At 39.3% G+C, this 16,977-nt stretch overlaps 1 protein-coding gene across 6 annotated transcripts in view; it reads left to right on the top strand.

Annotated features, from left to right (window-relative positions):
• Positions 1–16,977, top strand: part of tenm4 (teneurin transmembrane protein 4) — a 144,111-nt gene that overhangs the window by 99,133 nt on the left and 28,001 nt on the right. For 4 of the 6 annotated variants that reach the window (XM_080289317.1, XM_080289316.1, XM_080289315.1 and 1 more), the window contains 6 exons: positions 4,091–4,210; positions 7,570–7,831; positions 9,148–9,415; positions 9,518–9,661; positions 13,431–13,680; positions 14,092–14,112. In XM_080289317.1, the coding sequence (XP_080145443.1) occupies positions 4,091–4,210; positions 7,570–7,831; positions 9,148–9,415; positions 9,518–9,661; positions 13,431–13,680; positions 14,092–14,112 (1,065 nt within the window). The remainder of the gene's footprint in view (positions 1–4,090; positions 4,211–7,569; positions 7,832–9,147; positions 9,416–9,517; positions 9,662–13,430; positions 13,681–14,091; positions 14,113–16,977) is intronic. The other 2 variants (XM_026192542.2, XM_026192539.2) reach the window with 1 other exon arrangement.

Below are 16,977 nucleotides of genomic sequence, written 5' to 3'. Positions count from 1 at the left end.
TTTGTTGTTCATGCTTAAGATTCTTGTCAGATTCCTCCTGGTTGAGCCAGTCAAATTATCAGTTGATGCTCAGTGAACTCAACAGTTGTGTTATCGCTTTCTTAAGTAATGACATTTGAGGTTCAGGCATAAATCAGTGGATTTTACTTTTAATATAGGCCGCTTCAAATTACTGCGCTACAGTTATAGCACTGACAGATCTTAGTAGATGTAAATTATGTGCTTTTTAAAATCCAGATGAAAATATTTGCACAAGGGAGAGGAGGCAGCAGTCAGTGGGGGCTGAAAGTAAGGCTGAAATGAACGATGAGGCTTGGAGGATGATGGACAGATGATGATGGACAGACATAGAATGTGGCAAAAAGGAAGGAGAATTCCCTACAAAGAAAGGCATCTCATATTTATGTATTGTGATTACTTTTACGGTAATCCATCTGAGGCCCGCTCCCAGAGGCAGAGCTCATGACACCCCAGCCATGGAATCTGAGATCCTTTCATATCAGGCAGGAAAGCAGTCAAACTCCCATTAGGTTCCCCTGCCTCTGTTTTCTTTTGTCTCCTTCTCTTTTCATCTTTAAACGCTTGTGAGGCTGCGTCACTTATTTGCATCTCACTCGCTTATGCATCTCTCTCATCTCAACTTATTATACCCACGTGACAGAACGAGACAACAGCCTAAAGAAAGTAAATTGAGAATATTTGAAAATGTTTAGAAAATGGTATTAAAATGTGACTCAGTAATGGTTTGTTGGTTTTTAATTTTTTTTTTTAGGTGTTTTAACATTTTTTTAAGCAGACCATTTGTACTTTAAAAAACATGTTAGCATTGGGTTCTTGTTAACATATGAAAATTATGCCAAATTTGATTTAATTCTTTCAAACACCAGTGTCAGTAAAGGCTTTAAAAAACCTCTGTGATTTGCATCAGCAAAGTAAAGTATGGCTGATTTTAAATTTTTTTTTTTTTTTACTTTTGCAGTAGCGTCAGCTGATACTTAAGAGAAGCAGTGTGACATTTTCCCTCGTTGACATTTTACTAGCTTTCAAGAACCACTCAACATTTTGCAGTTCTTCACTGGACAGAGGAAGCGGCATAGAGGATTGAGTAATACTCTTGTCTCTCTCACAAGATGCAGACATAAATAAGTAAAATGAAGAATCCAGAGATGAGCTGCAAGATTGGAGGCCTCAGCTCACCTAAAAATATCAGTGATAATCTATTATTCATGCTTGGTATTCATTCCCCACCCACTGACAGATATGAACAGTTATGACAGGGAGCTCTGGGCTTCAGATGAGCCTTAAAGGCACGGTCTCAGCATCTTCCTTCCTGATATTCCTGCCCTGGTCACCCGATCATCTGGCTATTGATCCTCTAACCGCTTCCTTGTGCTAGTAGACATGTTGGACTTCTATTTCTGATGTTTCCCACCGCAAAAAGCTGCAAAGGTGCCACTGAATAAAGCATCTGCCACTGCATGAAACATCTTGATTCTCCACCATGACACATAATACAAGAGACTGCCTATGCCCAGCAGTGGATGGTGACCAGAATAGTAAACAGGAGCTTTGTCCGCGGAACAATTTGGGCAAAGATTGATAGCTGGCATATAATAGCGAGGCAGAAGCCATTTACTTCATTTACAGGCGTGCACTTGTATTATTTTATTTAGAACTCTTTTATCAGCGTTAGACCATTAATGTCAGAAAATCTCTTGTTTGTTTCCTTCTCTGTGTGTCCTAGCCCTTTTAGCAGCATAGTATATTTGGAGAGCTAAAAATTTATATCGACGTCTCCTCGTTTTCCCCTGTTCAGCATGCTATTAACACGCAGACAGGGAAAAGAGAGGGCTGCAGTGACATGCTTACAGTTTCAGCAGGATTTCCCCTGTAATCAATTCATTTGCGTGGGTAATGATGTTTCCGTTGCTTCCGAGTTAATGGTACTATTTATTAGCCGTGGTCATTGAAGGTTCTCTATAGTTAAAGCTGACACGCAGCTTTTATTGTATCTGAGATGTCAGTGTGAGAAAACAATGTAGTTTCCTCACAATTACACAATTGTGAAAGATGGTATTTCCAAATTATGCTTCAAATCTTTACCGTTTAATGTTTACTACCATTATTTTTACCTTTTTTTAGATATAGATCAAAAGCTCTCCTTTTGTCATTTAGTTCTTATTTTCTTGTAAATTAACCAGCCAGTATGTTGCTGTAGTCATTTGGATCGTCACCATAAATATCACCTGAAGGAAACCTGATGTTTTTTTTCCTATATAGAGTAAGTTTAAGACTTGTTCAAGTGAGGGGTGAAAATGACATCTGACACACTCCACTGTGACGTCTGACTAGATAAGCTAAACTAAAGATTATTTCATACTATAACATGTCCTCTATGTTTCTCTTTGCGAATCCCTTTGGACTTGTGAAATCTCACAAAGGATGGAATTTTCTGTAGTGAATTCTTCATGCTTCCTTTGCCACTCTGTCTCAGGGTTTTATTTGATGTCAATATTTAAATCATTTGTCTTGACAGTGAGGAATCAGCTTCCGATGTGGTTCACAGAAGCAGGAAGGCGATAGTTCCGCTTTCACAACTCCATCTCAAGAAAATGGAGACGGCTGAAACTTCAAACAAGACTAAAATAAACTATTGCTGTGAATGATTAAATGTAGACAGCCAGATCAGTGCTGGGTTAACTTTGGTAATAATTCTATGTAAATGCATCCTCTTAGATATTTGGGTGTAAGCCCAAGGATTCAGAGCAGTATCTCCTTGCTTGTTTACAGCACAGTAGTGGACAGCGAAGGTCTTCTGAAGGAGACCTGGCCTAATTAACATAAAACAGGGTTCCTGGGGACCAGGATAGTGTAGGGTGAATGATCTTGCCTCTGGTAAGGACATGTTGAGGGCAGCTACTAACACGCTAGTGTTAATTGTTTCCAGTACGTGGCAGTGTTTAAGACCCAAATGTATTAAAAATAGCCATGGTCTAATGAAGAAGTGACAGTAAGGCATTTGTTAGGGGACCAATTTTTTGCAAACGACTACAGAAACAACGGCTGACCATGAGTCGGGCCTTGATAATGACGAGGGTAAGAGTCGACGAGGGAGACGTGCTACAGCAAGGTCTCAACTCATCAGTCCAGTAAGATTAGGAGGTGAATTTGGACGACTTCCCACTATTGATTGGTGGCGACTGATGATCAGATCTAATTTATGCAGCTTCTGGAGGCCTGATGTCAGTCTGGAAATCTGTTGAGGTCTTGATAATCAGCCAAGCAAGTCTTGCAATCTGCAGTCCTATTATTTCCCTCTCTGGCATTCTGTAATGGAAAAGATAATTCCTCTTTTTTAATTAGAGCAAAAGCAAAGTAAAGCTTCCTTATCTCATTATCCTTCCATTCTGGATGGAAAAACCCTTAGAGACACCCTAGGAGGTGTTAGTTTGTTGTGTTTCTGTTATGGCTATTTTATTGTGTACAGTATTTCTGTTTTGAGCAAATCCATACTGACTTTAATGTTTCTCCTCTCTGTTGATCTATTTCTAATGCTGAAAAGAAAAAAAAATATTAATAGTAGTAGTAGGAGGGGGAGGAGGAGACAGAGTGTATTAGTATTAATATAAGTACGCTGAGATAGCGTCATTTTGTGTTATATAGAAAATCCACAATGTCAGTCTTAAGTGCTGGTGGTATGTGGTATCAATTGGTATCAATTCGTTTTCATTATTTTGACTTTTAGATAGAAGCAGATTAAAAAAGAAAAGGAAAAAAAGACCTTAAAAAACAGGAAATATGGGAACGAGCTATGGAATGGTATGCAGTAATGGGTCCTTTCTCCATAAACCAAGAATTCATTGTAGGCAGCATTAGTATTGTTGGTACATTCTATCTAACCTTTTAGCTTTGTTAAAATATGCTGTCTGAATGTTTTATCCATCCTCTTTTGCATATTTTAGCGTGGACAGAAATTATATAAATAAAACAAGATAATACAGGTTTTACTGCAGGACACCTGCTGTTAGCTTGTAATTATTTGTACTGCTATGCAATGAGCAATAATGCTGATCTTTTTCACTTCGTACAGCCATGCTTGTGTCATCCGTGGACAAGTCGTGACGTCAGACGGAACGCCACTGGTAGGAGTGAACATCAGCTTCATCAATAACCCATCTTATGGTTACACAATCACCAGGCAGGATGGAAGGTAAGAACCTGAGTCTTTATATCAAAGCACACGCAGAGAGTAAAGGATGCAGTAAAACCTCTCTCGCAGTTACCTAAAAATGCTGTACAGATAGTGATATTTAGATCATTGTCAAATACTTTTACAAAATCTTAACGATGGGAAGGGGGGGAAAAAAACACAGTTGCCACAGCAAACTGTGCTGCCATTGATCTGCTTTGTGATTTCATTTGGTCCAATTTTGGAGTTCTCGGCTCAATTCCCAGAGAAATCAAACAAAGCCCTTCTGGTACACTCATAAGTTATGCTTCAGTAGCAGCAGGGTGGGGAAAGAATAAAATATGCCAATGCAAAGCATCTCACTGGAGCTATAAAACATTGTGCAGATGGACATTATTTATTCGACAATAGAAGATTAAGAGAATTAAGTGACACAGTTAGGTTTAGGTCACAGAAATGTGTTTGCGCTCCTTGTTTATCCTCTCTAAATAGTTTAATAATGCTTTTGCCATTTATGAAATGGTTTTTCTAATTAGTTGGATGTTATAATTATGACCATAAAATAATACGTAGTAATGTGACTGTCATAGATCATTACCACTTACTTCCTCAGACAATTCCACATATGTTCTGGCTGTTCAGGAAAGCAGGAAAAAAGCTATTTTGTTATTTTATTACAGCACCACTAAAAACCCTTTGGGGGAAGATAAATTGTTGTGGCAATGTGTTCTAAATAAGAAAGAGGAAAAAGTCTGAGTTCTCTGTGTAGCGTTCTTTGAGCGATGCTGTTCAGGCTGCTTTGGCATCAGGAGAGTTTCTCAGAGAAACAGAGAAAAACATCAAACTAGCTTCGGCGTGTTTCTTGGAGTGAAAGAGAAAAAAACTTGAGAATAAAATCTCTAATAATTTTCTCTCTTTTTCTTTTCATCTTAAATGTATTTGATAAGATTGTACAAGCATACAGTATACACTCACAACCCCCAGTCCCAGGTATCTCAGTGTTAGTAAGGCCTTGTGGCAAACCGAGCCCCTCTATCACAGCACAACATGAATTGGTGTTCGCTCTCCAAGCCCCACTTCTTCCTGGCACTTTTATCAGTCACTGACACTCTAAAGGCCCACATCTTTGCCGCTGGTTTGATCCTGATCATTCCTGCGTCCCCTCATTTCTTCCATCCTGTCGTTTTTCTCTCCCCTTTACTTTTACAAAAATCTCTCTTCTCTACTTCATCATCTTCACCTTCTTCACTCATTTCATCTGCTCTCCATCCCTTCACGCTGTCTTTCCTCTAATCTCTCATTGCCCATAAGCCTTTCCTTTCTGGGTACTGCTCTTTTACTTATTTCCCGTGCTTTCCTTGAGCCCAGGTCTCATGTCCTTTCCACTGCACTGACTTTCCTCATCTCTATCCTTTTTCCATTTATGCGTGTCCCATTTTTTTTCTTATGCATCAGTCACTTTTTTCTTTGCAAAGCTCCATACTCTTTTCTACCTTCCAGCATATGTGTAAACACTACTCCATCTCCCAGGTTCCCCTGTAAACATGCCCAGTCTCCTGCAACTCCCCTGCAATCACTGTAAACAGGCTCAGTGCAGCGTGAAATCAGAAATGCACCTGTTCAGCCACTTAGAAATGGGAAAGCTGTCTCAACTCATTTTTATGATGTGTTCTTTATTGTCCAAGGGCTTAGTTTTTTAAATTACCTTTTCCACTATCTGGGAAAGTTTTCAGGCCTAAACAAAAGAGGTTAGTTTAGTTTCTTTACAACTGTGTAGCTATTTTCTGATTGGCTGAGCATTAAGACAGACCTATTCGCTTTTAAGCTTTTCTCTATTAATGAGAAAAATGCTGACATGGGTTTAAGCTCATTACATTATTAGGGTACTTGTGAGCGTCTTTACGGGAGAACTTGTAGTTTTACAGTCTGTGTTTATTCTTACTAACTTTTTGCTCTGACCTTGGCTCACTTTAACCTAAGTAGACGTCATGCAGTCCATTATAAATATACTGTTATATTACTCATTAGCTGGCAAATGAGTAAAAATGTAGTTAACTTTCTTAGTTTGATGCATTTCCAAAGGGCACAAGGCGGTAACCTTCTGTAGGTAATGTAATCATTTTGTTCCTTAAGGCTATTGTCATGATTGATAATAGCCAGTGAATCTCTTCATCGATCGCCTATGCTGCCCATGGTAGTCCAGAAGTATTTTGAGTTTGCGTAGCCCAAGCCTGCCAGGCATGCTACAGACTGAATGCAACTGCATGGGTACTGATGGATCACAGCTGCATGAGTACTACGAGAGCCTTGCTCTGCAGACTCGAGACTGATGAAGAAGCTCACTTTGCTTGCACCCAGCCAAGGGCAAAACATCAAGGGCGGACCAAGTTGTTGTTTATCACCACAGCCAATCAGATGTTTACCCTCAAGGGAAGTTAGACTGAGCGAGTTCTTTATATAGAAGCTTAAACCAAGAGGGAGTTTGCCCATTTTACATGGCACTATTTAAACTTACTTCTGTATCTGTAATTTGAGAAAAACTCTGAGTGTGTGTGTGTGTGTGTGTGTGTGTGTGTGTGTGTGTGTGTGTGTGTGTGTGTGTGTGTGTGTGTGAGAGAGAGAGAGAGTGTTTGCCTGTCCCAGGGGCCTGTAGGTGACCAGGTGCTAATTGGCTCTTAGAGAGAAGTGACAAAAGCTGCAAAAGTCCAGTCCAGGTGCAGGTACCATGCAGCAGTTAGAGGTGATGACGCTGCCAAAATGTAGCCTGTTTACTGAGACACAGTCAGGTCAGTCCAGAGGCAGAGACCCTTTAATGCAACAGCAGATGGGATTGCATTGCAGGGCTTTTAGACTGATGTTAGAGTGGACAGCCTTCGTCTAAGAGATCAATAAAGTACTGGCGGCTGCCTCCATCCCTCGGCACAAACCTCTCTCTCTCATTTACAGTACACATGTGAGCACAGGAGCAGCACATTACATGGTAATTGGAGTGAAACAGTCACGCCTGTAATCTGCTACTTTGCATTCTTCAAATAAAATGTTAAGATTATTAAACCAAGGAAACCTGCATTTTTACATTGTGATCTATAATCGTATTGTATCTGCTCCATTGTGTAACAGAGATGATTCAAAGCAGTTAAAAGCATCCTTTCTTTAACTTTTTAAAAAAATTAAATTTTGAATTTATTACTGATTAATCTCTTTTTTATCCTTTAAATAGAGAATAACAAATGTGTCGTGTTCACAACAGAGGCTTGATGCACAACACAAAACAAATAGTATAAATTGGGAATGGGAATTTTCACTGTATTTATTTTAATTCATCCAAAAGTAAGACAATCAGTTAATTTTCTTTGACATTGTGCACATCTGTGTTCCAGTTTTGACTTGGTGACCAATGGGGGCATAGCCATAGCCCTGCACTTTGAACGCGCTCCATTCATCACCCAGGAGCACACACTCTGGTTGCCATGGGGACGTTTCTTTGTCATGGATACCATCGTGATGCGGCATGAGGAGAATGACATCCCTAGCTGTGACCTGAGCAGCTTTACCAGGCCCAGCCCTGTAGTGTCCCCAGCGCCGCTCACCGCATTCGCTGGGTCCTGTGCTGAAAGAGGGAATGTTGTACCTGAAATCCAGGTGATGCTCTGTCCCTGCCCTGCAGGTTCTAATGCATATGGGTCTTCCTGTAAATGATTCATGCCGCACAGCTACAGACTATTTTTCAAGTATAAATATAACAGTGACTCAGTGCTTTAATTTTTATCACTCAAGTGTAATTGGCCTGTAAAATTTGGGTAATTCACAATATACGTTGTACCTAACTGCAGAGTGATGATTATTATCTTATCCACAGAAACAGTTGTTACTGTAGAGTAGTCATCCAGTTTATGCATATAAATACCTCTAGGAAGGATTTGCATCTTACAGTTATGCATACAAGTTTATCTACATGAGGCTTTTTGATGTAAGCATCTATTTGGACTTCTGTGTTGGTGACCTATGTTGTCGAACTGTTTGTGCGGCTCCTGTATTTCTAGCAGGTATCTCTGCACTTCTCTCATTACTCTGCCTCCCAGTTTGCTTCGTAAGATTTATGGCATATCAGGGAATTTAGTCTGAGTTGAGTTTATTTATAGTCGCCTTGTCTTTGCTGCTCCGTGTACAGGGACATCATCCCATTTACAGTTGTAAAAAGGAATCCTGATAAGTCAACCATGAATAGCTGCCCTGTTTGAATAATTTAAAAAAACACACATAAAAGTCATCTGACCTATAACAGTTAAAGTACTTGTTTTGATTAGTACTCTGAATCTTGTTTTGTACTATGGAAAGAGGCGATTCAATTATAGAAGACAGGAATTGGTTAACCAAACTACTGGTGTCGACCCTTGATCCTCATTGCGAACGCTCTACAGTCTATGAATGCTGACCCACTGTTGTTACAGGTCTGACCTCAGCTAAAATTTCTAAAGGCAACAGCATCTTACTAAGCTAACTTTTATTATTCTATATATTATTGGCCTTGGCAGCCTCTGAGCCCAAGAGCACACAGGTTACGCAACTGCGATATGGATTTCATAGAAAAGACTACCATCCTAATGGAGGACTTGCTATTTTGAAATCAATTATGGAAAATTCTCATTGGAATACATAATGAAGAAATTCTTCATCCTATGCCATGTAACGCATGAGCATAATTGTCCTCTAATTAGTGTTTCCAGTCTCCCTTGGGTCCATAGATGTGGTTGGAGGCAAGGCTAAAAAAATAATGGCTGCAGTGGCCATTGACCAACAGACTGACAAGCTGATATTTTGTGTAAAACAAGAACAGCAAAAAAATAAAACAGTGGAACATTATTACCTCAAATGTGAGGACAGAATTTATAACATGTCACCTTCTGTCAGGATCGATGCTTTTCTATATTTAATAAGCTTTGTTTTTCTGTTCATAGTCTCTGGAGGAAGAAGTACCTATACCTGGAACGGAAATGAGACTCGGCTATTTAAGCAGCAGGACCCCAGGTTACAAGTCAGTGCTAAGGGTTACTCTCACCCACTCCTTAATCCCTTTTAACCTGATGAAAGTTCACCTCATGGTGGCTGTGGAAGGCAGGCTTTTCAGAAAGTGGTTTCCTGCAGCCCCAAATCTCTCGTATGACTTTGTGTGGGACAAGACAGATGTCTACAGCCAGAAGGTCTATGGCTTGTCCGAAGCTTTTGGTAAGCGATGACAAAAATTATTTTTGATTATACTGATATGATTTTCTTTTATCCAGAGAACACACATTTTTTTTACTATTTTATCTTTGTTTTGTTCCATAGTTTCAGTTGGTTTTGAGTATGAGTCATGCCCAGACCTTATTCTATGGGAGAAGAGGACCGCTGTACTACAGGGCTACGAAACCATTGCCTCAAAACTGGGAGGGTGGACAATAGACAAGCACCATGCTTTAAATATCCAGAGTGGTGAGTCAGCCAGTTGTTCCTTTTCATATATTTTTTGTTTTAATAACTTCTCTTTTTAAAAAAACTTGTTTTGGGGCATTTCATCTTTATTTTGGACAGTAACGTACTGTAGCCCTTGGACAAAAACAGAGTACAGTAGATGAAGGTGAAAAGAACTACATAAAGGAAACGGCCTGCACTTGCCTTTGGCATATCGGTCGCCTGCTAAGCCAGTGAGCTATGCCAGCACCCTTTCAACAGCTTCTTTATTAAAGTATTTGTGGAGATCAGGGAAATTTTTTTACTGCTATTGTTAATAATCATCATCATTACCATTGCATTAATCATACAGTTTACAGTATTGATATTGAATTCAGATGTTTAAACATATTGGTACCCAATTAGCCTTCAAAATATAACTTTATCCCACAACATATCTTAATTTTAAGAAGATGTACCTGGATCACGATCTATTGGTTCATTGTGGGGGTTTGTGCATTAATCTCAATCTCTTAATCTTGTTTCTTTTGAAAGCAGGTTAGGGTTATTTGTATTTTGGTTCCTCGCATTCTGCGTTACTTAACCTCTGCTAACTCCTTGTGTGTCAAGTTTTATTATATTGTTTGGAGTTCTAAGCTCTTATTCAGCTTCAGGTGTTTTCTGTTTGATTTGATTGTATAGTTTGTCCTTGTTTATTCACTTGAGGGTTCAAACTTTTTGCGCTCTTGTATTTTAAACCTTTAAGTTCTTGTCAAGTTTATGGAGTGTGTTATTTTGTTGTACTTTTCTCTGAGTTAGTTCCTGTTTTACTTTGGAAGTTAGTCTCCTGTGCTTTGTGCTTAGTTTTACTTCGCCTTGATTGTCTACACCTGTGTCGAGTTCGCCCCAGCTGTCTCCACTTCCCGAATCACCTCCATGTGTACAATTAATCCAGCCTTCCCCCTCAGTCTTTGTTGCAGTGTCTGTTAAGCTCCTCTAGTGTTTTTTTTCTCCCCCCTCCATGGTCTCCTGGGTTTGTTTGGATTTTCTTGGCTTCTTATTTTTGGACTCTGTTTTTGAACTCTGCAACTGGCACACCTTCTGTTTAAACAGTCTGCATCCCGATTCTCCTCTGGGTCCTTGAACCTGCATCCATGACAGGCTGTGTTAATTTTTTTGTATTTGGTTCACCCATACTGTACACAGGCCTCTTAGAATACTGATTTAGTTGGATGATATATTGCCCCAGTATAACTGCGATAAATGATTATTGCTGATATAAACAGTTTATGCCACAAATAATATATTAATAGCATAGCAATGCAAGTGCGTCCTTCGAAGGCTGTTAAGATTTTAATGTTTAATGATATTCAGACAGCTGGAGTACTAAAATGTATATTCTAAAATATACATATGTCCACAAATAACAATATCCTCTTCTTCTTTTGTTTTCTGCTGTCACTTGGTATATGTCTGTGTGGGAGAGCCTCCACATGGTGAAACTCCCAACACAATGAACAGAGCAGAAGACAGAAGCAAGGCGAACAGAAATGACAGAAAAATATGTCTTGGATTTTTGTTCTTTTCACTTAGCTGCTGTTAAAAAACAAAACAAAACAAGACATCTAAGTCTTGTGATGGTAGTAAAAGCATAGGGTCACATTGGCAAAAATGTTGCTATCAGGACCCCATTTAAAAATAGTACATTTTGTACAAAAGTGTATATTTTAGGTTTGCCTGTCCTTTTTATATTTTGCGCATCATCCTGAATGTGCCGAAAAGAGTAGATAAGAAGAAGTGCCACTGGTTCCACCACGTGCTTTAGACGATGCTTTTAATGTAACATAAAACTGTCCTCCCTGCCTGTAGCATTTTTAGGCTTTATTCCATTCAGCAGTGTCATGTAGCCCTTGATAGATCTCACTTTTTATTCCCTCCATCCGTTTTTAGGTGAGGGAGGTCAATTTTCTTATTGCCATCAAATAACTCCTAAAAGGCAGTAGTAGAAATAACTTTGTGCATCACCTGTCACTAGCTAGGCTTCAGTGTCTGTTTGTGTCTGGGAGGACTCATCAGAGGAGATGAAGCATACTTGAAAAGTGCTCACGAAGGTGGCATTTTGATCTGTCACGCTAAACCTGCTGAGCCTGAAAGTGGAGTCCAGACGAAGGCGAGAACTGCCCTCACCACCAGCACTGCCAGTTCCTCCAGTCACCCCCTCTTTTGGCACCTTCATGTCTTGTTCATGCCCAGCATTTTTAGAATCATCCCTAATTTAATTGCTATCAGCCTGCTACTCCCAGCAGCAGCAGTCCCTAAGATTAAATCACGTCCCAGGAAGGGGATGCTTGGCTGATCTCTTCTGATAGACCAAATGTTGTGCTGCTCAAAGATCTCAGGTCACTAAGTACCATCAGATGCAGCAAAACTAAGACAGGCATGCAGATGCTGAATTTCAAATATGATTACATTGATTGGGCAGCAGCAACATCTTTACATTTACATATTTGACAATTTTCCAAGAGCAGATTGGCAACACTAATGTTAAAAAAAAGTGTGCATGCAAGTACATATGTGAATGCTTGCACATCTGCTATATTTTTATTGATTTAATTTTGTTTGCCGCAAAGCTGGTGAAGATAGAAAAACAGGTAAAAAAAACAACAACAAATATATATATTCGTTTTCTTTTGGGTTTTCTTGTTTGGATTTCTTTTTCGTGATTGTGCCTGTGTGATAATTTTCTCGCTCCAAGAGATTATGCTTGTGCCAAGGGTTTCTTGGTTCCTATTTTGCTGTGAAATTGTGCCCGTGTTTTCATCCACCAAGACGACCTCCTATTGCAATCCCAGGCACTCAGTGCAATTTTCATGGCTCTAGTTAATAGAGGTACACACACAGTCCTATTTAAAATCACATCAAATGCTTATCTGTGTATTGACTTACACTTTCCCTTAAATCCTTCATCCAATATAGCTTTTAAACTGCATTAAGCTACCTTGAACCACTATTGAGACAGGAACGCAAAATGTTAGAGCAGTGGAACAGGCTCAGCTCACCAAATTCCCATTGGTATCACGTTAGCATAAGCAAACTGCTTATCCATCAAGCAGAAATATGAAAGCATTCAGTACGAATCCCATTTTAATCCACTTGTTCTGAACTTCATTACACTCACATCAAGCCGCTCGAGGACCTTAATTGATCAATTAAATTTTATGACATGGAATTTTCAAAATTATTTATATGAACTTCTGTGCTGCTCAACGCCAGATTGGAAATCTATTCTCTATAGATTCTCTGTTCATCTGCAGATTACTGGAGGTGTTTTGGAGTGTGTCTTGACATGTTTTTTATTAAAATAAAACTTTACTTCATGGGTGAGTACAAAGGTGGTCTAATAAATTTGTTAAGCACTGTATAGAAATAATGCAAGTTAAATTGAGATGTATCAAAAGTATAATGACAAGATATATATATATTTTTAGCTTTGTAGCTGTTGACACAGACTAGCATGTTCGGGTGGGATGGGTTTGTACACATCATTTCTCAGGGTTCTTTCAAACATGTAAATTTAATTAAATCAGGCAGTTTGTTATAGCTGGAAAAAAAAGTTTCAATACACTCCCCTAGTTTTTTTTTTTTTTGGAAACACTGCTTTCAATGACAATTGGAAAAAAAGCTGGTTTAACTTAACCTCTAACCAAAATTGTAAAATGTTTTCCACTAACAGCTGGCCATGCTGCTTTGTGCTCACCCCCCTTGTTCTCCTTAACCTAAATAAGCTGTTTCTTTTCTGTACCCTCATCAGGTATTCTTCACATGGGCAACGGAGAGAACGTCTTCATCTCCCAGCAGCCTCCTGTAATCGGCAGCGTGATGGGGAATGGGCGGAGGCGCAGCATCTCCTGCCCTAGCTGTAATGGCCTTGCTGACGGAAACAAGCTGATGGCCCCTGTTGCTCTGGCTTGTGGCTCAGATGGAAGTCTGTACGTGGGTGACTTCAACTATGTGAGGAGGATTTTCACCACAGGGAATGTCACCAGCGTCCTGGAGCTCAGGTAACGGAAGAGTAGCCTACTTACTTTCGCTCAGGACCATGAGCTCAGATGGGCTTGTATACAGGTCATAAACCACAGAGGTCGATCGAGATAGACAGAAATGCCCTAAAGGCAAAGGATTGATGGTTCTGCCTCTCTGATTCACCTGTATCAGCTGGAGTTTGGATCTCATAAGGGACGTAGAGGATGTAATAAGGTCTTAACAGAAAATGTTAAGGAAAGATTAATTTCCTAATGCTCCCAAGGAGAAGGTTGAGTCGATTAAAAAAAAAAAAATTGAAATATTGTTTATTCATGCTTCCCTTTTGATTAAGAATGCCTACTACTTTTTAATTCCATCTACTATCAACTAACACTTTCTTTCCTTTCTCTTCCTTTCTCATTTCTGCTTCTTTTGGTAAACCTTCACAGAAATAAAGACTTCAGGCATAGGTAAGCCACACAGTATTTGCTAATTTTTAAAAAAGGGTACAGCCCAGTCACCAAATTAATAAAAATATATATATTTATCTTAATAAAGTTCGAGATATTGGTCTTTTTACACCTGCCAAACCTGTCAACAGCTGTCTATATCAGCTGATGTAAGTACAGCAGGTACCATTCTGTCAATATTAGAGTGAATGGTAAAAATTAAATGAGCTGAGTGATTATCGTTTTATACAATGTTTGCGTTTTGTAGCTGCATTTGTTTTAATCTTCGGGAAAAATCTTCTCACTCCCTCTCATTCTCTCCAAAAACACCTGGAAAATGCTGGCCATATCCTACAATCTTGGTCTTTCCTCTTCCTATATTTTTTCTTGGATCTTTTTTCCCTTTTCCTGGTTCTGAAAACATTCAAAAGATGTTTTCACTCAAGAAACAATTCAAACTGTGGTTCATTTTCATTTGTTCTGAAAGATTTGTTTGGATTAAACCAGATAATTTACATGAAAGCACAGTTTATTAACTCTAAGTTTGCTTAATTTCTAGGCTTTCTCCTTAGTTCTTCTAAAATGAAATCATTTGGGAGCATTCGAGTTGTTAAAGAAGTGGGCAGCTGGGTGTGTGAGCATGCAACAATATGAGTGTAGAAGCCCAGGTTCAAGTCAGACCCTTGTCCATTTGCCACATACCTTCCCCTTTTCTACTTTCCTGTGTATCTTCAGTGCTCCACCAACCAGTAAAGGCAAAAGTGCACCTCAAAAAAAAAATTAACATTTCAGTATGGGACAGTTTTTGACAGTGTTGGAGAGTCTTAAATGTAATTTCATAATCGTAAAGAGAATATGTACTATACATATATATCCCTATTCATATAACATCTATTATAAAAGACAAGTTAACAGTAGTGCATGTTACAGGCAAATGATTGCAGGATTAAACAGAAGATAATGTCTCATTTGGTGTGCATGCCTAGCTACAGTAGCTGATTCTGCTAAAATGGCAACTCAGTGTTGATTTTATCACTGGCTTAAGATACAGAGACTTTATTTTCCATGGCAGGTGGTGGCAAGGGAAATCTCTGTGTGCTGTCTTTAGATACTGTGTCTCAGGCAAAGGGCTATTGATTGATTTTCTATCACAGGGTCATGACTTTAGCTGGGGAACAGTTAGTCAACTTGTGGATGAAAAGCCTTGTGATGCTGGTCACTGGCCTCTGTTTCCAAGAGGATGAACATACTAACAAAAAACTCAGAATCTCTCTTTCTTGCTTTTTTCTGTATCTGTCTTCTGCATAACAGAAATATTACTTTTATTATGCTTCTGTACATTAACTTAGACATCGCATAGATTTCTTTGCTAGAACAAGACACATCAGAGCCCCGTCCCTCAGCACACCAAACACATTTGCATATTGAAAAGGAGATTTGCCCAGGAAAACACAGCATGTGTCTGTATAAAATGGGCGGCTGCCTCCTGTTCATGTGTGAGTTAGCGATAGGAGTGGGAGGTGGGTGATGTTACTGCAGTGTTCATTGACCCCCTACTAAGGATGTCCCAATCCGCTCCAACCATTTCCACGACGCCATGCCGCAAAATCCAATTATCTTCTACAAACTAGATGTTGTCAGTGAATATAGATGGGGTATATGGCCATAGCTCAAGGTCAGAGAATAACACCTCATAGTTTCAAACACTATGGGGGACCAACACTGTTTTACATGCACCTAGGAGCTGATAAGGTATCAGCTGATTGCACATGGCAGATAGAATGCAAAGCCAGTCATTGAGATTTGCCATTGACCTACTCTCAGACAGCAGTCGTTTCTCTAAGCCAGCCAATTGTACCTGGAGTATACTGAAGTGCATCATATCAGTCAACTAGGTCAGCGGGCAGTTTGTGACATGTGTGCCTGAGGTTTGCTGCAAAGCCCTGTCATCACTGATTCATTGAAGGTCAATTGTCACCTAAAATTATGTACTGGAGACGACAATTCCACACACCCACTTGTCTTTCTTCTCGTTGTGTGTTAAAAATGTACGCTTTGGCACTGTCACACTGACCATAAACCCCTAAAAGAACCCTGAAGGTTATATTTGAAATACTGTCTTAATCCACTTTGAATGATGTCCAGCTGACAGGGTTTTCCATAATGCTTATCAGGTCTGGCAGAACTGTGCTGTATCCTGCTCTTATACATCTGGTCATCTTTAAGGTGGCAGCAAACTCATTGCTAAGCTGGTTACGTGTTCCTTTGTTTTGTTTTTCTCCTAAATTAGTAGTAGAATTAGTCAACAGACAGTTAAAATGTGACTTTTTAATAATTTATTTTTATTTTGATGTAAGCTTTTAATTTAACTTTCAGTTTTCTGGATTTGTCTGATTTTTTTTTCATACATTTTCTGACATGAACTAACAAATAAAGTGTGTCAGTCAGCACTTGAAAAGAAAAGACCTTTAACCTCAGTAACATTTATGTAATGAATCATATTTATGGAAGCAGAGCCAAGGCTGTAAAATCACTTTAAAATAACACGGTTTAAGAAGTTTCTAGCATCTGGCATGTGCATAGTAAAATGTAATTGGTCTTGCTTCCAATCTCCCATGCTTTGATTTATCACCGTGAGCTTATGTTTATAGTAAGCAGAAGTGTAATTTTAATGGAAATATTATTCTTTGTCATCCTAATTTGCACTGCTGTGGATTTGTCTACAGCTATCTGTGTTTTCTGTCACCTATCCTGACTGGAGTACATCAGTAGGTTGGATGCATCCTGCCGCAGCAGGATTGGTTATATTTGGTTCTATTGTCTTGTCTGTCAGGTTGGGCAACCTCCTGTGGATATGTTTGTATGGATGTGAAGGATGGCATTGTT

This window comes from Astatotilapia calliptera, chromosome 14 (genome assembly GCF_964374335.1).
Source record: "Astatotilapia calliptera chromosome 14, fAstCal68.1, whole genome shotgun sequence".
NCBI lineage: Eukaryota > Metazoa > Chordata > Actinopteri > Cichliformes > Cichlidae > Astatotilapia > Astatotilapia calliptera.
Note: the sequence above shows the minus strand (reverse complement) of the source record. Positions and strands in the feature narration are given on the sequence as shown.